The 12806-nt window shown below is 39.4% G+C and overlaps 1 protein-coding gene across 8 annotated transcripts in view; it reads right to left on the bottom strand.

Annotated features, from left to right (window-relative positions):
* The window catches only part of TTBK2 (tau tubulin kinase 2), a 181863-nt gene that overhangs the window by 131345 nt on the left and 37712 nt on the right, over positions 1-12806 (bottom strand). For 6 of the 8 annotated variants that reach the window (XM_017858979.1, XM_017859127.1, XM_017858920.1 and 3 more), the window contains 2 exons: positions 8379-8515; positions 2024-2171 (listed from right to left, as the gene is read on the bottom strand). In XM_017858979.1, coding sequence (XP_017714468.1) covers positions 2024-2171; positions 8379-8447 — 217 coding nt within the window. In that variant the 5' untranslated portion in view covers positions 8448-8515. Of the gene's footprint in view, positions 1-2023; positions 2172-8378; positions 8516-12806 lie in introns of those variants that run through there. The other 2 variants (XM_017859197.1, XM_017859252.1) reach the window with 2 other exon arrangements.

Here is a 12806-nt window from a genome sequence, read left to right as displayed (position 1 = left end):
GAGACTGAGGTGGGCAGATCATGAGGTCAAGAGATCGAGACCACCCTGGCCAACATGGTGAAACCCCATCTCTACTAAAAATACAAAAATTAGCTGGGTGTGGAGGCATGTGCCCTCAGTCTGAGCTACTCAGGAGGCTGAGGCAGGAGAATCACTTGAACCCCAGAGGCAGAGGGTGCAGTGAGCTGAGGTCGCGCCACTGCACTCCAGCCTGGTGACAGAGCAAGACTCTGACTCAAAAAAAAACAAAAAAAAAAAAAAAAAAAAAAAAAAAAAAAAAAAAAAAAAAAACCCGTATCCCAGCTATCAAAATTGAACATCAATTTAAAATTAACTAATCCTATGAAGGGTTAGCCTCTGGTTAAATACCTTTTCCTTACACTCAGCCTTTTCATTGGGATCATTCAGTAAGAAGTCATTATGCCAACATGATAGCAAGAGCAGCTCAGTCCCATAAAAATGTTATCAGAATGGTCCAGATTACAAAGCACCCTCAACAAAATGAAGTTGTGAGGAATACGTATGCAGGAGGCATAAGTTAGGAAGCCAAGAGAAGAGAGTCAAGGACTGCCTCACTGAAATAGGGACCAGAAGATTGAAAATCAATTTATTTTTGGAAAGTGAAGGGTTCTTAAGAATGGGATGTCATGTGTTTATAAGCAGATAGGAAAAATATTTTAGTTAATAACGTGAAAAATAAAATACAAGAAAAGGAGAGAGCTAGCATCCAAGGGTCTCTAACTCATTCATAAAAGGTACTAAACTGATCTTCAAGCTTTATCAAATAGAATCCTGAGTAAACCATAGTCAAATTAAGCAGAAGAACCTCCTGAAGGGGCAGCAAAGCTGTAACCTGCCTCACCTGGAAGCATCTCCTTGGGGCCAAGTAGGAGAAAGGTGAAGTGGCACTATCCACACTAAGCTGATGCTGACATACCTTCATGGGCTTGGCTGAGAGTAACACAGGTATCCTGGGATCTGTGCAACCCAGGAAGATGTAGGTCTGGCTGTACCTGTGTGTAACCTCTACACCACTGAGTTGAGAACAACAACTCAAGAGAAATGGGGAGAAAATAGAAAAGGTCAGAAAAAGAGAGAGCCATCCTTTTACCTATTCTTTCTTCTCCAATTATTTATTTTTCTAGTATTGACAATGGGTGCTAATCTATCCACTGTTTTCCTGATTTACCATGTTGTGGAGAAGCTAAGTTTGAGCTAAAATGACTATAAAACAGATCTATAATTTTATTAGCATCATTCTCTAATCAAATGAGTCAACTGGTAGAGAAACTTGGATATGCCTGGGGCAAAGGAAAATGATCATCCCTATTTAATTTTGTTTCAGATCAAACATTTAAATATAAGTAATACCAGACAGTATGTCATTAAGCTGAGAATACAAAGGTGAACACAAACTAGCAATGTATTCAGGGTTTTATACCACTGGATTCATGTCAGAAAAAAAATTATTCATTTTATAATAAAAACAAATGGGGCCCAAGTAGTAAAATGGACTTCAAAAATGACAACAGGGCCAGAAACAGTTACTTTCTGAAACTGAAGTTAATATGAATCAACACGTAATCAACAGTATTATTTTTAATCCATCCCGCAGTGTGATTTGAAAGCAGCTTCCTTACTGTGATTAAAACACATTTAACATCCAAAGACATGAGTAGAGACAACTCAGAGGTATTTGTTATTGGTAGTTTAAAAAAGAAAGGCAAATAGCAGACTTACGACAATACTTTCCAAAGCAGTAAAAATTCTGCTAATTCACACTCTCTCATCCTTACTCCGTGAAAGGAACTCCCAAAGCCCAATTATTCTAAGTAATTACATATTTCTACTACTACTAACTAGTTATAAAATTTCCAAGAGAAAAATGCTCAGCGTATTTATACCCGGCTGACACCAGTACATTCAATTAGTACTTAAAGAATGTAATTAAGGTTCAGGTAGATACAAATAAATTATAAATTATCATACAAATCATAAATTGTATATTCTACAAAGGGCTTACCTTGCAGCTTTTTCAAAACAGCAACTTCCATTTTCAGAACTTGTTTTGGTTGTTGAGCTGATTCCACCTTCAGTGCAACATTCTCCCTGGTGAGCATGTCCAAGGCATCGTAAATTTCTCCAAAGCCCCCACCCCCAATCTTTCTCAACTGCACAGAAAATAAGAACACACACACTCAAAATTACTAGAAGATTCTAACTTGAAAGCAACTGATCTCTTATATTTAGAAAATGTATAATTTTACAATCTGTTTTATAAAATGCCAAGAAAACATAGGCCTGAAAATAACATCAAAACCTTTCCCCACAGGTTTATCCACAAAAAAGTAACGAAATTATTTCACCCACAAACAATTTTAAAATTTGGTTGACAGCCAGCATCAGAAATGTCACCAACAATACAGTATTTGAAAGAATCTCTTCCTACAAATGCCACTCAACAACCAGATTTGTTGTTTTAATTTTAAGGAAGACTTTTTAAACTATGAAATCCTGGCTGAGTGCAGTGGCTCACTCCTGTAATCCTAGCACTTTGGGAGGCTGAGGCGGGAGGCTCACTTGAGGTCAGGAGTTCGAGACCAGCCTGGCCAACATGGTAAAATCCCATCTCTACTAAACAATACAAAAATTAGCCAGGCACAGTGGCACATGCCTGTAATCCCAGCTACTCAGGAGGTTGAGGCAGGAGAATTGCTTGAACCCAGGAGGCAGAGGCAGTAGTAAGCCAAGATCCTGCCACTGCATTCTAACCTGGGTGACAGGGAGACTCCATCTCAAAAACGAAAAAAACAAAAAACACTACAAAATCACCCAGCCCTCTCACCACCACTTACCCTTCTCTCAGGTGTACCTAACAGGGTTCACAGAGCAGGCAGAGAACTCCAGTACCAAACTATGCCAGAATTCACTATACATCTATTTATTCATAAAAGAGTAAAAACTAATCAATTTAAGCAAGTTCAACAAACACTATTCTCTCTGATAAAATATGTTAGCTTAACTGGGGAATATGAGAATGCTGGTCTGAGTATCATAAGCAAGTTCTGAAGAGTCAGCGGCAACTGCACCTGTAGGCTCTGAAAGCTGGGTTGTGGGGGTAGATACTTCAAGCTAGACACAGCAATTATTTTCCATTTCCTGAAACTAGGTTGTCTCCTTATCACATTATCCAACATCCAGGATGTGATATAATGTAGGAAGTCATCATAGGCACAGAGTTCTAAATACTAACCAGCTCAAGACGCCCCAGTTCCATGTTCGACCTCTTTCTCCACTTGATCATCACGGATTACTACATCTAGGTTAATTTATCTTCTGAATTTCTACGGTAATTATTTGTTTAATCATTCAATTAATCACTTTACCGGGCCATACCTCAGGTACCGGGCCAGAGCTCAGATATCACTTGTATTATTACCTTGTATTTTTCAAATTATGTCCATGAAATACCTTGTTTTATTTTATTTTATTTTTTTTTTGAGATGGAGTCTCGCTCTGCCGCCCGGGCTGGAGTGCAGTGGCCGGATCTCAGCTCACTTCAGCTCACTGCAAGCTCCGCCTCCCGGGTTTATGCCATTCTCCTGCCTCAGCCTCCCGAGTAGCTGGGACTACAGGCGCCCGCCACCACGCCTGGCTAGTTTTTTGTATTTTTTAGTAGAGACGGGGTTTCACCGTGTTAGCCAGGATAGTCTCGATCTCCTGACCTCGTGATCCACCCGTCTCAGCCTCCCAAAGTGCTGGGATTACAGGCTTGAGCCACCGCGCCCGGCCAATACCTTGTTTTTAAACTGTCATGTTGATTAACTTTCCATTGTCAATATCCTATCCTGCTACAGAGAAACTAAGCTTCTTCGAAGAGATGGCCATTTGTTCTATTCTATTTCCTTGTGTCCCCCAGAGCATTTGGCAAAGTGCTAACTTACAAATATAATCCTATACTTACTACTTTGCACATGTGAGCCATAATCCGTCTTTATTTTTTTTTCTTTTTTCTTTTTTTTTTTTTTTAATTTTTTCAGTTGGTAGTCTCACACTGTCGCCAGGGCTGGAGTGCAGTGACATGATCTTGGCTCACTGCAACCTCGGCCTCCTGGGTTCAAGCAATTCTCCTGCCTCAGCCTCCCCAGTAGCTGGGATTACAGGTGTGCGCCACCATGCCTGGCTAATTTACATATTTTTAGTAGAGATGGGGTCTCACCACGTTGGCCAGGCTGGTCTCAAACTCCTGATCTCAAGTGATCTGCCCACCTCTGCCTCCCAAAGTGCTGGGATTCCAGGCATGAACCACCACACTCGGCTGATCCTGCTTTATTGTCATTTGGTGATGGGAAAGGAATACTACATGAAACTACAGGATAAGTTCAAGATTTTTACAAAGTTCCAGAAGTGGCCAGGTGTGGTGGCTCACACCTATAACCCCAGCACTTTGGGAGGCTGAGGCGGGTGGATCACGAGGTCAGGAGTTTGAGACCAGCCTGACCAACATGGAGAAACCCCGCCTCTACTAAAAATACAAAAATTAGCCAGGCGTGGTGGGGCGTGCCTATAATCCCAGCTACTCAGGAGGCTGAGGCAGGAGAATCGCTCGAACCCGGGAGGCGGAGGTTGCAGTGAGCAGAGATCACGCCACTGCACTCCAGCCTGAGCGACAGTGTGAGACTCTGTCTCAAAAAAAAAAAAAAGTCCCAGAGGCATTCAGTTAAATAAATTGTTCCTTCATGGGCCTTGATTGATATACTTATGATTCTTTATATTTTGCCCATTACATAAAACCTAGTGTAGCTTTGAAAACTCATACACAGTACCAAACAGATTCCTTTCTAACTAAGGACTGGTAGACGCAGCTTCATGTTTTACCTCACAAAAAAACCTTATTAAATGACAGAATAAAACATCTAGGCTGAAGTAAATGTTCTTGCTTCTTTGTCTATTTCTATCCCTATAATGCCATTTAAACATTAATAGAGCATTTTTTAATTGGCCTGATAAAGCCCTAAGAAATTATCAAGGTTTATGAGGCAAAGAGAGAGGCAGTTTAGTATGATTGGGGTACACAGATTACAGGAAGAATAGAGGTAAGGTCTGTGGGAGATTGTATTTTCCAACAATAGGCACAATAATATCATCCATCCCTGCTCTTCTTCAATGTGAAGAAAACCTTTCACACTGATGAAGGCAATGTGACCTTGCTACTCCCCCATCAAGGCATAGAGTCCATTTTCCCCTTAACTGCTTTCATCAACAGAATAGGGCAAAGTGACACTGTGCCAGCTCTGAGGACAGCCCTTAACCAGCCTGGTAGCTTCCATTTCCTGTCTCTTGAAAGCTAGCCACCATGTAAGAAATGGGACCATCTGGCCGGTAGCAATGGCTCACATCTGTAATCCCAGCACTTTGGGAGGTCGAGGCGGGTAGATCACCTGAGGTTGGGAGTTTAAGACCAGCCTTGCCAACATGGTGAAACCCCGTCTCTACTAAAAATACAAAAATTAGCCGGTGTGATGGTGCACGCTTGTAATCTCAGCTACTCGGAAGGCTGAGGCAGGAGAGTCGCTTGAACCCGGGAGGCGAGGCTGTGGTGAGTGGAGATCGCGCCACTGCACTCCAGCCTGGGCAACAGAGTAAGACGTCGTCTCAAAAAAAAAAAAAAAGAAAGAAATGGGACCATCCTGAGAAGCCACAGCCACGTGGTTATGCCCTAGAAAACAAGCCACCAGGTTGGGGGTTGGGAGTTGGGGGTGAAGAGCTAAGGAACCCCATGATACCAGATAAGTGAGTGAAGAAACCATTTCTAAATGGATCCTCTAACTGAAACAATCCTGCTAGTGCCACATGGCTAAGAGACAAATCACCCAGGCAAACTCTTCCCAAATTCCTAAGGCACAAAACTGCAAGCAAAATAAAATGATTGTTTTAAGTTTCTAAATTTTGATGTAGTTTGTTACATAACAATAAATAACTAAAACATCATCTGTAACAATGAGCTTGTCATTTTTTTTTTTAACTAAAAATGCCCCTATGCCCTCCCAAATGTTGGAGATAAGTTCCTCAGATATATTAGTTCTAATTACCAGGACAAGGGAACCATGCCAATTAAGAGTTTCCACTTGTCACCTTTTGATATGTCCACTGGAGAACAAACCAGCCTTAACACAGTGCTTAGTGTAATCCTCTCACCAAAGCAACACTCAGGTCTGACTTACATAAAAGATTAGCAACTGGTGAATCTCCCTGCACCAGTCCATGATGATGAGATAGTTTTCTTATATTTGGTCAAGTAAATTTTCAAAGTCTACTGACTTACCTAATCAGTAAAACACACTGTACCATACAAATAAAAAATAAAAATTCTATTTCTAAAGGGTCTTCTTTTTCCAATCTGTTCATAAATTAAGGGAACCATTAAAATAGCTTTGTAAAACCTACTAATGGAAAAAAACTTTGGTGGACTGTGTAGCAATAAAAAAATATTTAAATATATCCAAAACAAAAATAGTTCCTTAAAGAAATGAGTAGTATTAGAGAGATGCCAGATTCTAGGTCTAGGGAGAGAAAGTCATCGAAAGACTATTAGGATCTTGTCAAAAGAACTCAGAAGACAATGTGAAGTGTGTCCCCTTAGTCAAATAAGACAATTTAAACATTTATAAGGATAACTACCATGGACTGAAACACATCAAATTTGTTTACATCCTTCTTAATTATACTAAAAAACAAATCTAATTGATCACTTTTGGAGAATGGCAAAAAACCAATTCATTGTTTTGAAAACTGGTAAATTAAAAAAGAGAAACAAGTATTTATCTTGTTTTCCTAATCAAATTGTACCTCAAGATAATCAAATAATTGATGATAAAAAACCTGTCCTTACAGATACATTTCAGCTAATAAATGAATTACGGAATATCACCAATTCGCAATCCCTAAATAATAGACCTAGGCAATGATCATCAACAGTGTTACCACCACAAAAAAGATAGACAGATGGACAATAAGATATTATATGCCTCCTAGTGAAGGCTCACAATAACATTTATGAAAAAAAGATGTCCCCATCTCAAAACAAACCTAAAGTCAGATCTAATCCAGCCTGTAGATATAACTACCAATTTACAGGAAATACACAAGACAGAGAAACGTGTTAACATCAAATGGAAGCAGATAGCAAAATCCAAACCATGGGAAATTCTACAGACAAATCACCTAATTTCTTCAGTAAATAAATCGTAAGGGGAAAAAAAGAACAATAAAGAGGAAGGAATCTAGAAATGAAAAGAAACTTAAGTGATGGCAACTAATTACAATATCCAGATTTTATTTGGATCTTGATTCAGACTGTTCAAAATACTTTACAATCAGGAGAATGTGAAAACTAAAATTATATTTGGTGATATTAAGAAATGATTACCTGTTTTTAGTACTACTACAGTATTTTATAACAGTAGAAAGTAGCTGAAAATACCACAGGCTAACAGACAAAATGATACACAACCTTGGGGGAGGAGTCAGCAAGAAAGAAATTATTATTTTTAAGGTATGATAATGGTATCACGATTATGGTTTTAAAAGTAAGTCCTTATTTGTTAGAGATACATACTGAAGTACACACAGAAGAAATGCTAAGGTTAAATATCACTTCAAAATATTCTGGGAGAGAGATGAAACAAGATTAATCATACATTGATGACTATTTAACTTGGGTCATGAGTACATGGAGGTTCATTATATAAGTCTCTATTTTCTATGTATACTTACAATTTTCCTTAATAAAAAAAAAAAAGAGCTAGTCATGGACTTGCTTTTTTTTTTTTTTTTTTTTGAGATGGGTCTTTGCTCTGTGCCCCAGCGCCTAGGCTGGAGTGGAATGACATGATCTCAGCTCACTGCAAGCTCCGCCTCCCGGGTTCACACCATTCTCCTGCCTCAACCTCCCTAGTAGCTGGGACTAGAGGCACCGGCACCACGCCCAGCTAATTGTTTGTATTTTTTTTCAGTAGAGATGGGGTTTCACCGTGTTAGCCAGGATGGCCTCGATCTCCTGACCTCATGATCGGCTCGCCTCCGCCTCCCTAAGTGCTGGGATTACAGGCGTGAGCCACCGCGCCCGGCCAGCTCATTGTAATTTCAAACACTGTATTTTTTTCATTTGTTCAAAAATTTAGTACTACATGAAGAGTAAGAATTAGGGTATAAACAGAGCTTAATCATAGAAAAATAACTGTAAATAACTGCTTTAGGCATATAAGTAATGTATATAATATTTCCTAATGAAATGCTATTTTTATCAGGATACCAAAAATTACCCCGATATGTATACACACACACACACACATACACATTCTGAGATGTACACTCACCACTTTCCATCTTTCTTTCACTAGGATTCCAACACTCAGGATATCCGGCTGCTCTCCTCCCCCGCTCATTGCAATACACTGATTATGGTAGAACAGTTACACAGGCATCCAGTTCCCAAGGGTGGTTTCCATTTAACCTAAAACAACAACAAAAAATAGTAGCAGTATATTAGGGTTAACTAATCAACACAAATAACATTCCAACATCAGGAAGCACTACTAATACTATACATTAGTTTGGCTACTTTGTTGGGAAGAAGGGGAAAAAGACCCAGAAATGTTTAATGCATATTTTTTAAAACCACATATCTTGCCATTACAGATGCCCAGTGAAATAGCTAGGCGTTACAAAGATAGTGTTAAAACACAGGTATTATTTATAATAACTGAGATTGTTAGATTATAGGGCAAGCATGATGTCATGGCACTTGAACTAGGTAGATGACTATCCTGAGTACAATATACTGCTGAAAAGACACAGTATCTAATTTACAACTGCTTACAGTTTGTAACTTAGAGCCTAATATCATTATAGCTAATAATATTTTAATGTTACAAAATGCACTTAAAATGCATAGGAAATAAATACTAACAAAGAAAATGGTTGTTGACCAAACCTGATACAACGACGTTCTAAGAAAAAGAGGATATTAGTAAGATGAACAGCATACCTGTAGAAAATGAAGATATAGCACAAAAATACAGCCTAAAGGAGATGAAAACTGTAACCTAGTCCAGGAATGAAAAAGATATTGATACAGAGTGACTTTCAAGATACATTGTTTAGTGAAAAAAGGCAAGACAGTAAAGGGTTTATAGTATGCTATACTTTGCAGAAAAAGGAGATAAATGTTGAGTATATTTAAGTATCTGCTTTTGTTTTTTAAAAAGAAAGGAAAAGAAGGACAGATAAGCTAAAACTTAATGAAAATGATTCTTTGTAGCAGGAGTCTTCAAATTTTTTCAATACAGGTCTGGAGAGTAAATATTTTAGTCTCTAGGCCACATACTGTATTCTGTTATAGTTACTCGATTCTGCCACTGTAGCACAAAAGCCATACACAATTATGTAAATCAATGAGTATGGCTGTGCTCCAACAAAATCTTATTTACAAAAAAAAAAAATTAATGTGGGCCAAATTTGGCCTGCAGACTGTTTCAACCTTTACTCAATAGAAAGCAAAAAAAAAGGCCAGGCGTGGTAGCTCACACCTGTAATCTCAGCATCTTGGGAGGTTGAGGCAAGAGGGATGCTTGAGCCCTGGAGTTTGAGACCAGCCTGGGCAACACAGGGAGATCCCATCTCTACAACAAATTTAAAAATTAGCCAGATGTGCTTGCACGTACTTGTAGTCCCAGCTACTCAGGAGTCTGAGCAGGGAGGATCACTTGAGCTTGGAAGGTTGAGGTTGCAGTGAAGGTGCCACTGCCCTCCAGCCTGGGTGACAGAATAAGATCCTGTCTCAAAAAAAAAAAAAAAAGAAAGAAAAAAACGATGGAATGGATAAGGAAGAAAGCCAGACTTCCGTGAATGCATCTTGTGATATAGTTTTGATTCTGGAACCATGTAAATGTTTTACGTATGATTTAAAAAAATGTTCTAAACTCCAAATTCCAGAAAGGACCATAACAACAAGTAATCACCAGAACTGGTGTTAAACCCATCCTACGCCCATCAAAGGAAGCTCTGAATGAGTGATATCACTTCAGCAAGTCACCAGTCAGCAATGCCACAATTCATAACCACATTTACATAATAAAAGGTCAATCAATTCCTAAATACTCCTACTTCACCAATCCCTGAACTCCATAATTCCTCAAATCCTATTTAAGACCAGCAGTTTCTTTTCTTTTTTCTTTTAAAACCAAGTATTGCTGTGTCACCCAGGTTGGAGTGCAGTGGTGCAATCACAGCTCATTATATCCTTGAACTCCTGGGCTCAAGCAATCTTCCCATCTCAGCCTCCCAAGGAGCTGGGACTACAGGAGCGTACTACCATACCTGGATAACATTGTTTCTTTGTTTATTTTTAATAGACAGGGTCTCACTATGTTGTCCAGGCTGGTCTCAGACTCATGGCCTCCAGTGATCCTCCCACCTCAGCCTCCCAAAATGATGGGATCATAAGCATGAACCACTGCACCTGGTTGGGCAGTTTGTTTCATTCAGAGAAATTACGTCCTACAATTATGGCTCTCCCTTGTATATCACACAATAAATTTAGCATTTTGTTCAGAAAACGAATGATGGCATGTTCAAGAGACAAAATTTTAAAACACACTAAAATAAAGGACAATTCAAAACAAACTGAAACCAATAATCTACTGCAATCTGTTCCCCAAAACCTATGGAACTAAAAGAATTTTTAAAAAATAACCCATTGCATCCATTGCATACTGAGTTTGTGCCATAGTCACACAGAAAATAATTACTTCAGCTGGGCATGGTGGCTCACAACTGTAATCCCAACACTTTGGGAGGCTGAGACAGGTGGATCTCTTGAGGTCAGGAGTTCGAGACCAGCCTGGGCAACATGGCAAGACCCTGTCTCTACTAAAAATGCAAAAATTAGGCCAGGCGTGGTGGCGGGCGCCTGTAGCCCCAGCTACTCAGGAGGCTGAGGCAGGAGAATGGCTTGAATCCGGGAGGCAAAGGTTGCAGTGAGCCGAGATTGTGCCACTACATTCCAGCCTGGGTGACAGAACGAGACTCCGTCTCAAAAAAAAAAAAAATCAACATTCTCCACAGAATTTAAATAAGACTCAAATTAAAAAAAAAAAAAAAAAAAAAAAAAAAAAAAAAAAAAAAAAAAAAAACACTTTTAATGTTGGGCACACAATCCAAAATTACCAAGCACACAAAGAACCAAGAATATCTCAATTTATGTATGAAAGTGCAATCAATAGATACAAATGTCAAGATGACACAGATTTAGGATTTATCAGGCAAAAATGCTCCAAGAAATAAAGGTGAACACCCTAGAAACGAATAAAAAGATATAAAGTCTCAGTAAAGAAATAAGAGACATAAAGAAAGAAATTAAAAATTTAGGCCAGGCACGGTGGCTCACGCCTGTAATCCTAGCACTTTAGGGTCTCACTGTCGCCCAGGCTGGAGTGCAGTGGTGCAGTCGTAGCTCATTGCAGCCTCAAACTCCTGGGCTCAAGCAGTCCTCCTGTCTCAGCTTCCCAAGTAGCTAGACTACATGCATGTGCCACCACACCCAGCTCACTTCACTTTTTGTAGACAGGGTCTGGGTATGTTGCCCAAGCTGGTCTTGAACTCCTAGACTCAAACGATCCTCCCACCTCAGTCTCCTAAAGCGCTGGGATTACAGGCATAAGCCACTGTGCCCAGCCCTGAACTCTGGATATTAAAAACTCTGTAAATCTTAAATTCAGCTAGATAAAAAAGAAATTGGGGGGGGAAAAAAAACACTCTGAACAACAAGGCTCAGGGAACTTCCTGGTTGGTGAACACACTGATGTACCAAGAGGGTGGTACACTCTGGCTCCACAAGGATAGACGCTCCCGTGCTTGGGAGCCTTACAAACTTATCATATAGTCCTCTTCATCTGATTGTTCATTCATATCCTTTATAATAAAAAGGTAATTTTAAGTATAGCACTTTCATGAGCTCTGTGGGTCATTCTGAGCAAATTATTAAACCCAAGGGGATTGTGGGAAGGCCCAAACTTACACTCAACCAGGGAAAATTTGAGTGGCTTGTGCTACAGTCTGAAGTGAAGGCGGCTTTGTGGGACTGAGCCCTGTACTGTAACCTGTGGGGTCTGCATTAACTTGAAGCAATTAGTGATAGAATTAAAGTGAATTATAGGACACCCGGATGATGTCAGTGAACTTAAACACAACCATCCAACAACTGGAACTGACATTTATAGAACACTCCACCCAACAAAAGCGGAATACACATTCAAACTCACAAGGAACATATGCCAAGAGACTATATAATATCCCAGGTCATGAAACAAATTTTAGCAAATTTAAAAGAACTGAAATCATATATACTGTATTCTCTGATAACAAGCTAGTATATTCTAGCTTAATGGTATTAAGCTAGAAATCAATAACAGCAAGATAACAAGAAACTCTACATACACTTGAAAATTAATAACAACAGGGCAAGGCACCTGATTTTATATAAATAACACTTTATTGGAACTAAGCCATGCTCATTCAATTATATGTTGTGTATGGCTGATTTCATACTACTACAGCAGAGTTAAATAACTGCAACACAGACGGTATTACACTTAGGCCTAACATATTTATTTTCTTAATAAAAAAATTTATTTATTTATTTATTTATTTATTTTGAGACGGAGTCTCACTGTGTCGCCCAGGCTGGAGTGCAGTGGCCGGATCTCAGCTCACTGCAAGCTCCGCCTCCCGGGTTCCCGCCATTC

This window comes from Rhinopithecus bieti, unplaced genomic scaffold (assembly GCF_001698545.2).
Source record: "Rhinopithecus bieti isolate Rb0 unplaced genomic scaffold, ASM169854v2 scaffold_495, whole genome shotgun sequence".
Lineage (NCBI taxonomy): Eukaryota > Metazoa > Chordata > Mammalia > Primates > Cercopithecidae > Rhinopithecus > Rhinopithecus bieti.
The sequence above is the reverse complement of the archived record's forward strand: the minus strand, read 5'-3'. Positions and strand labels throughout refer to the sequence as shown.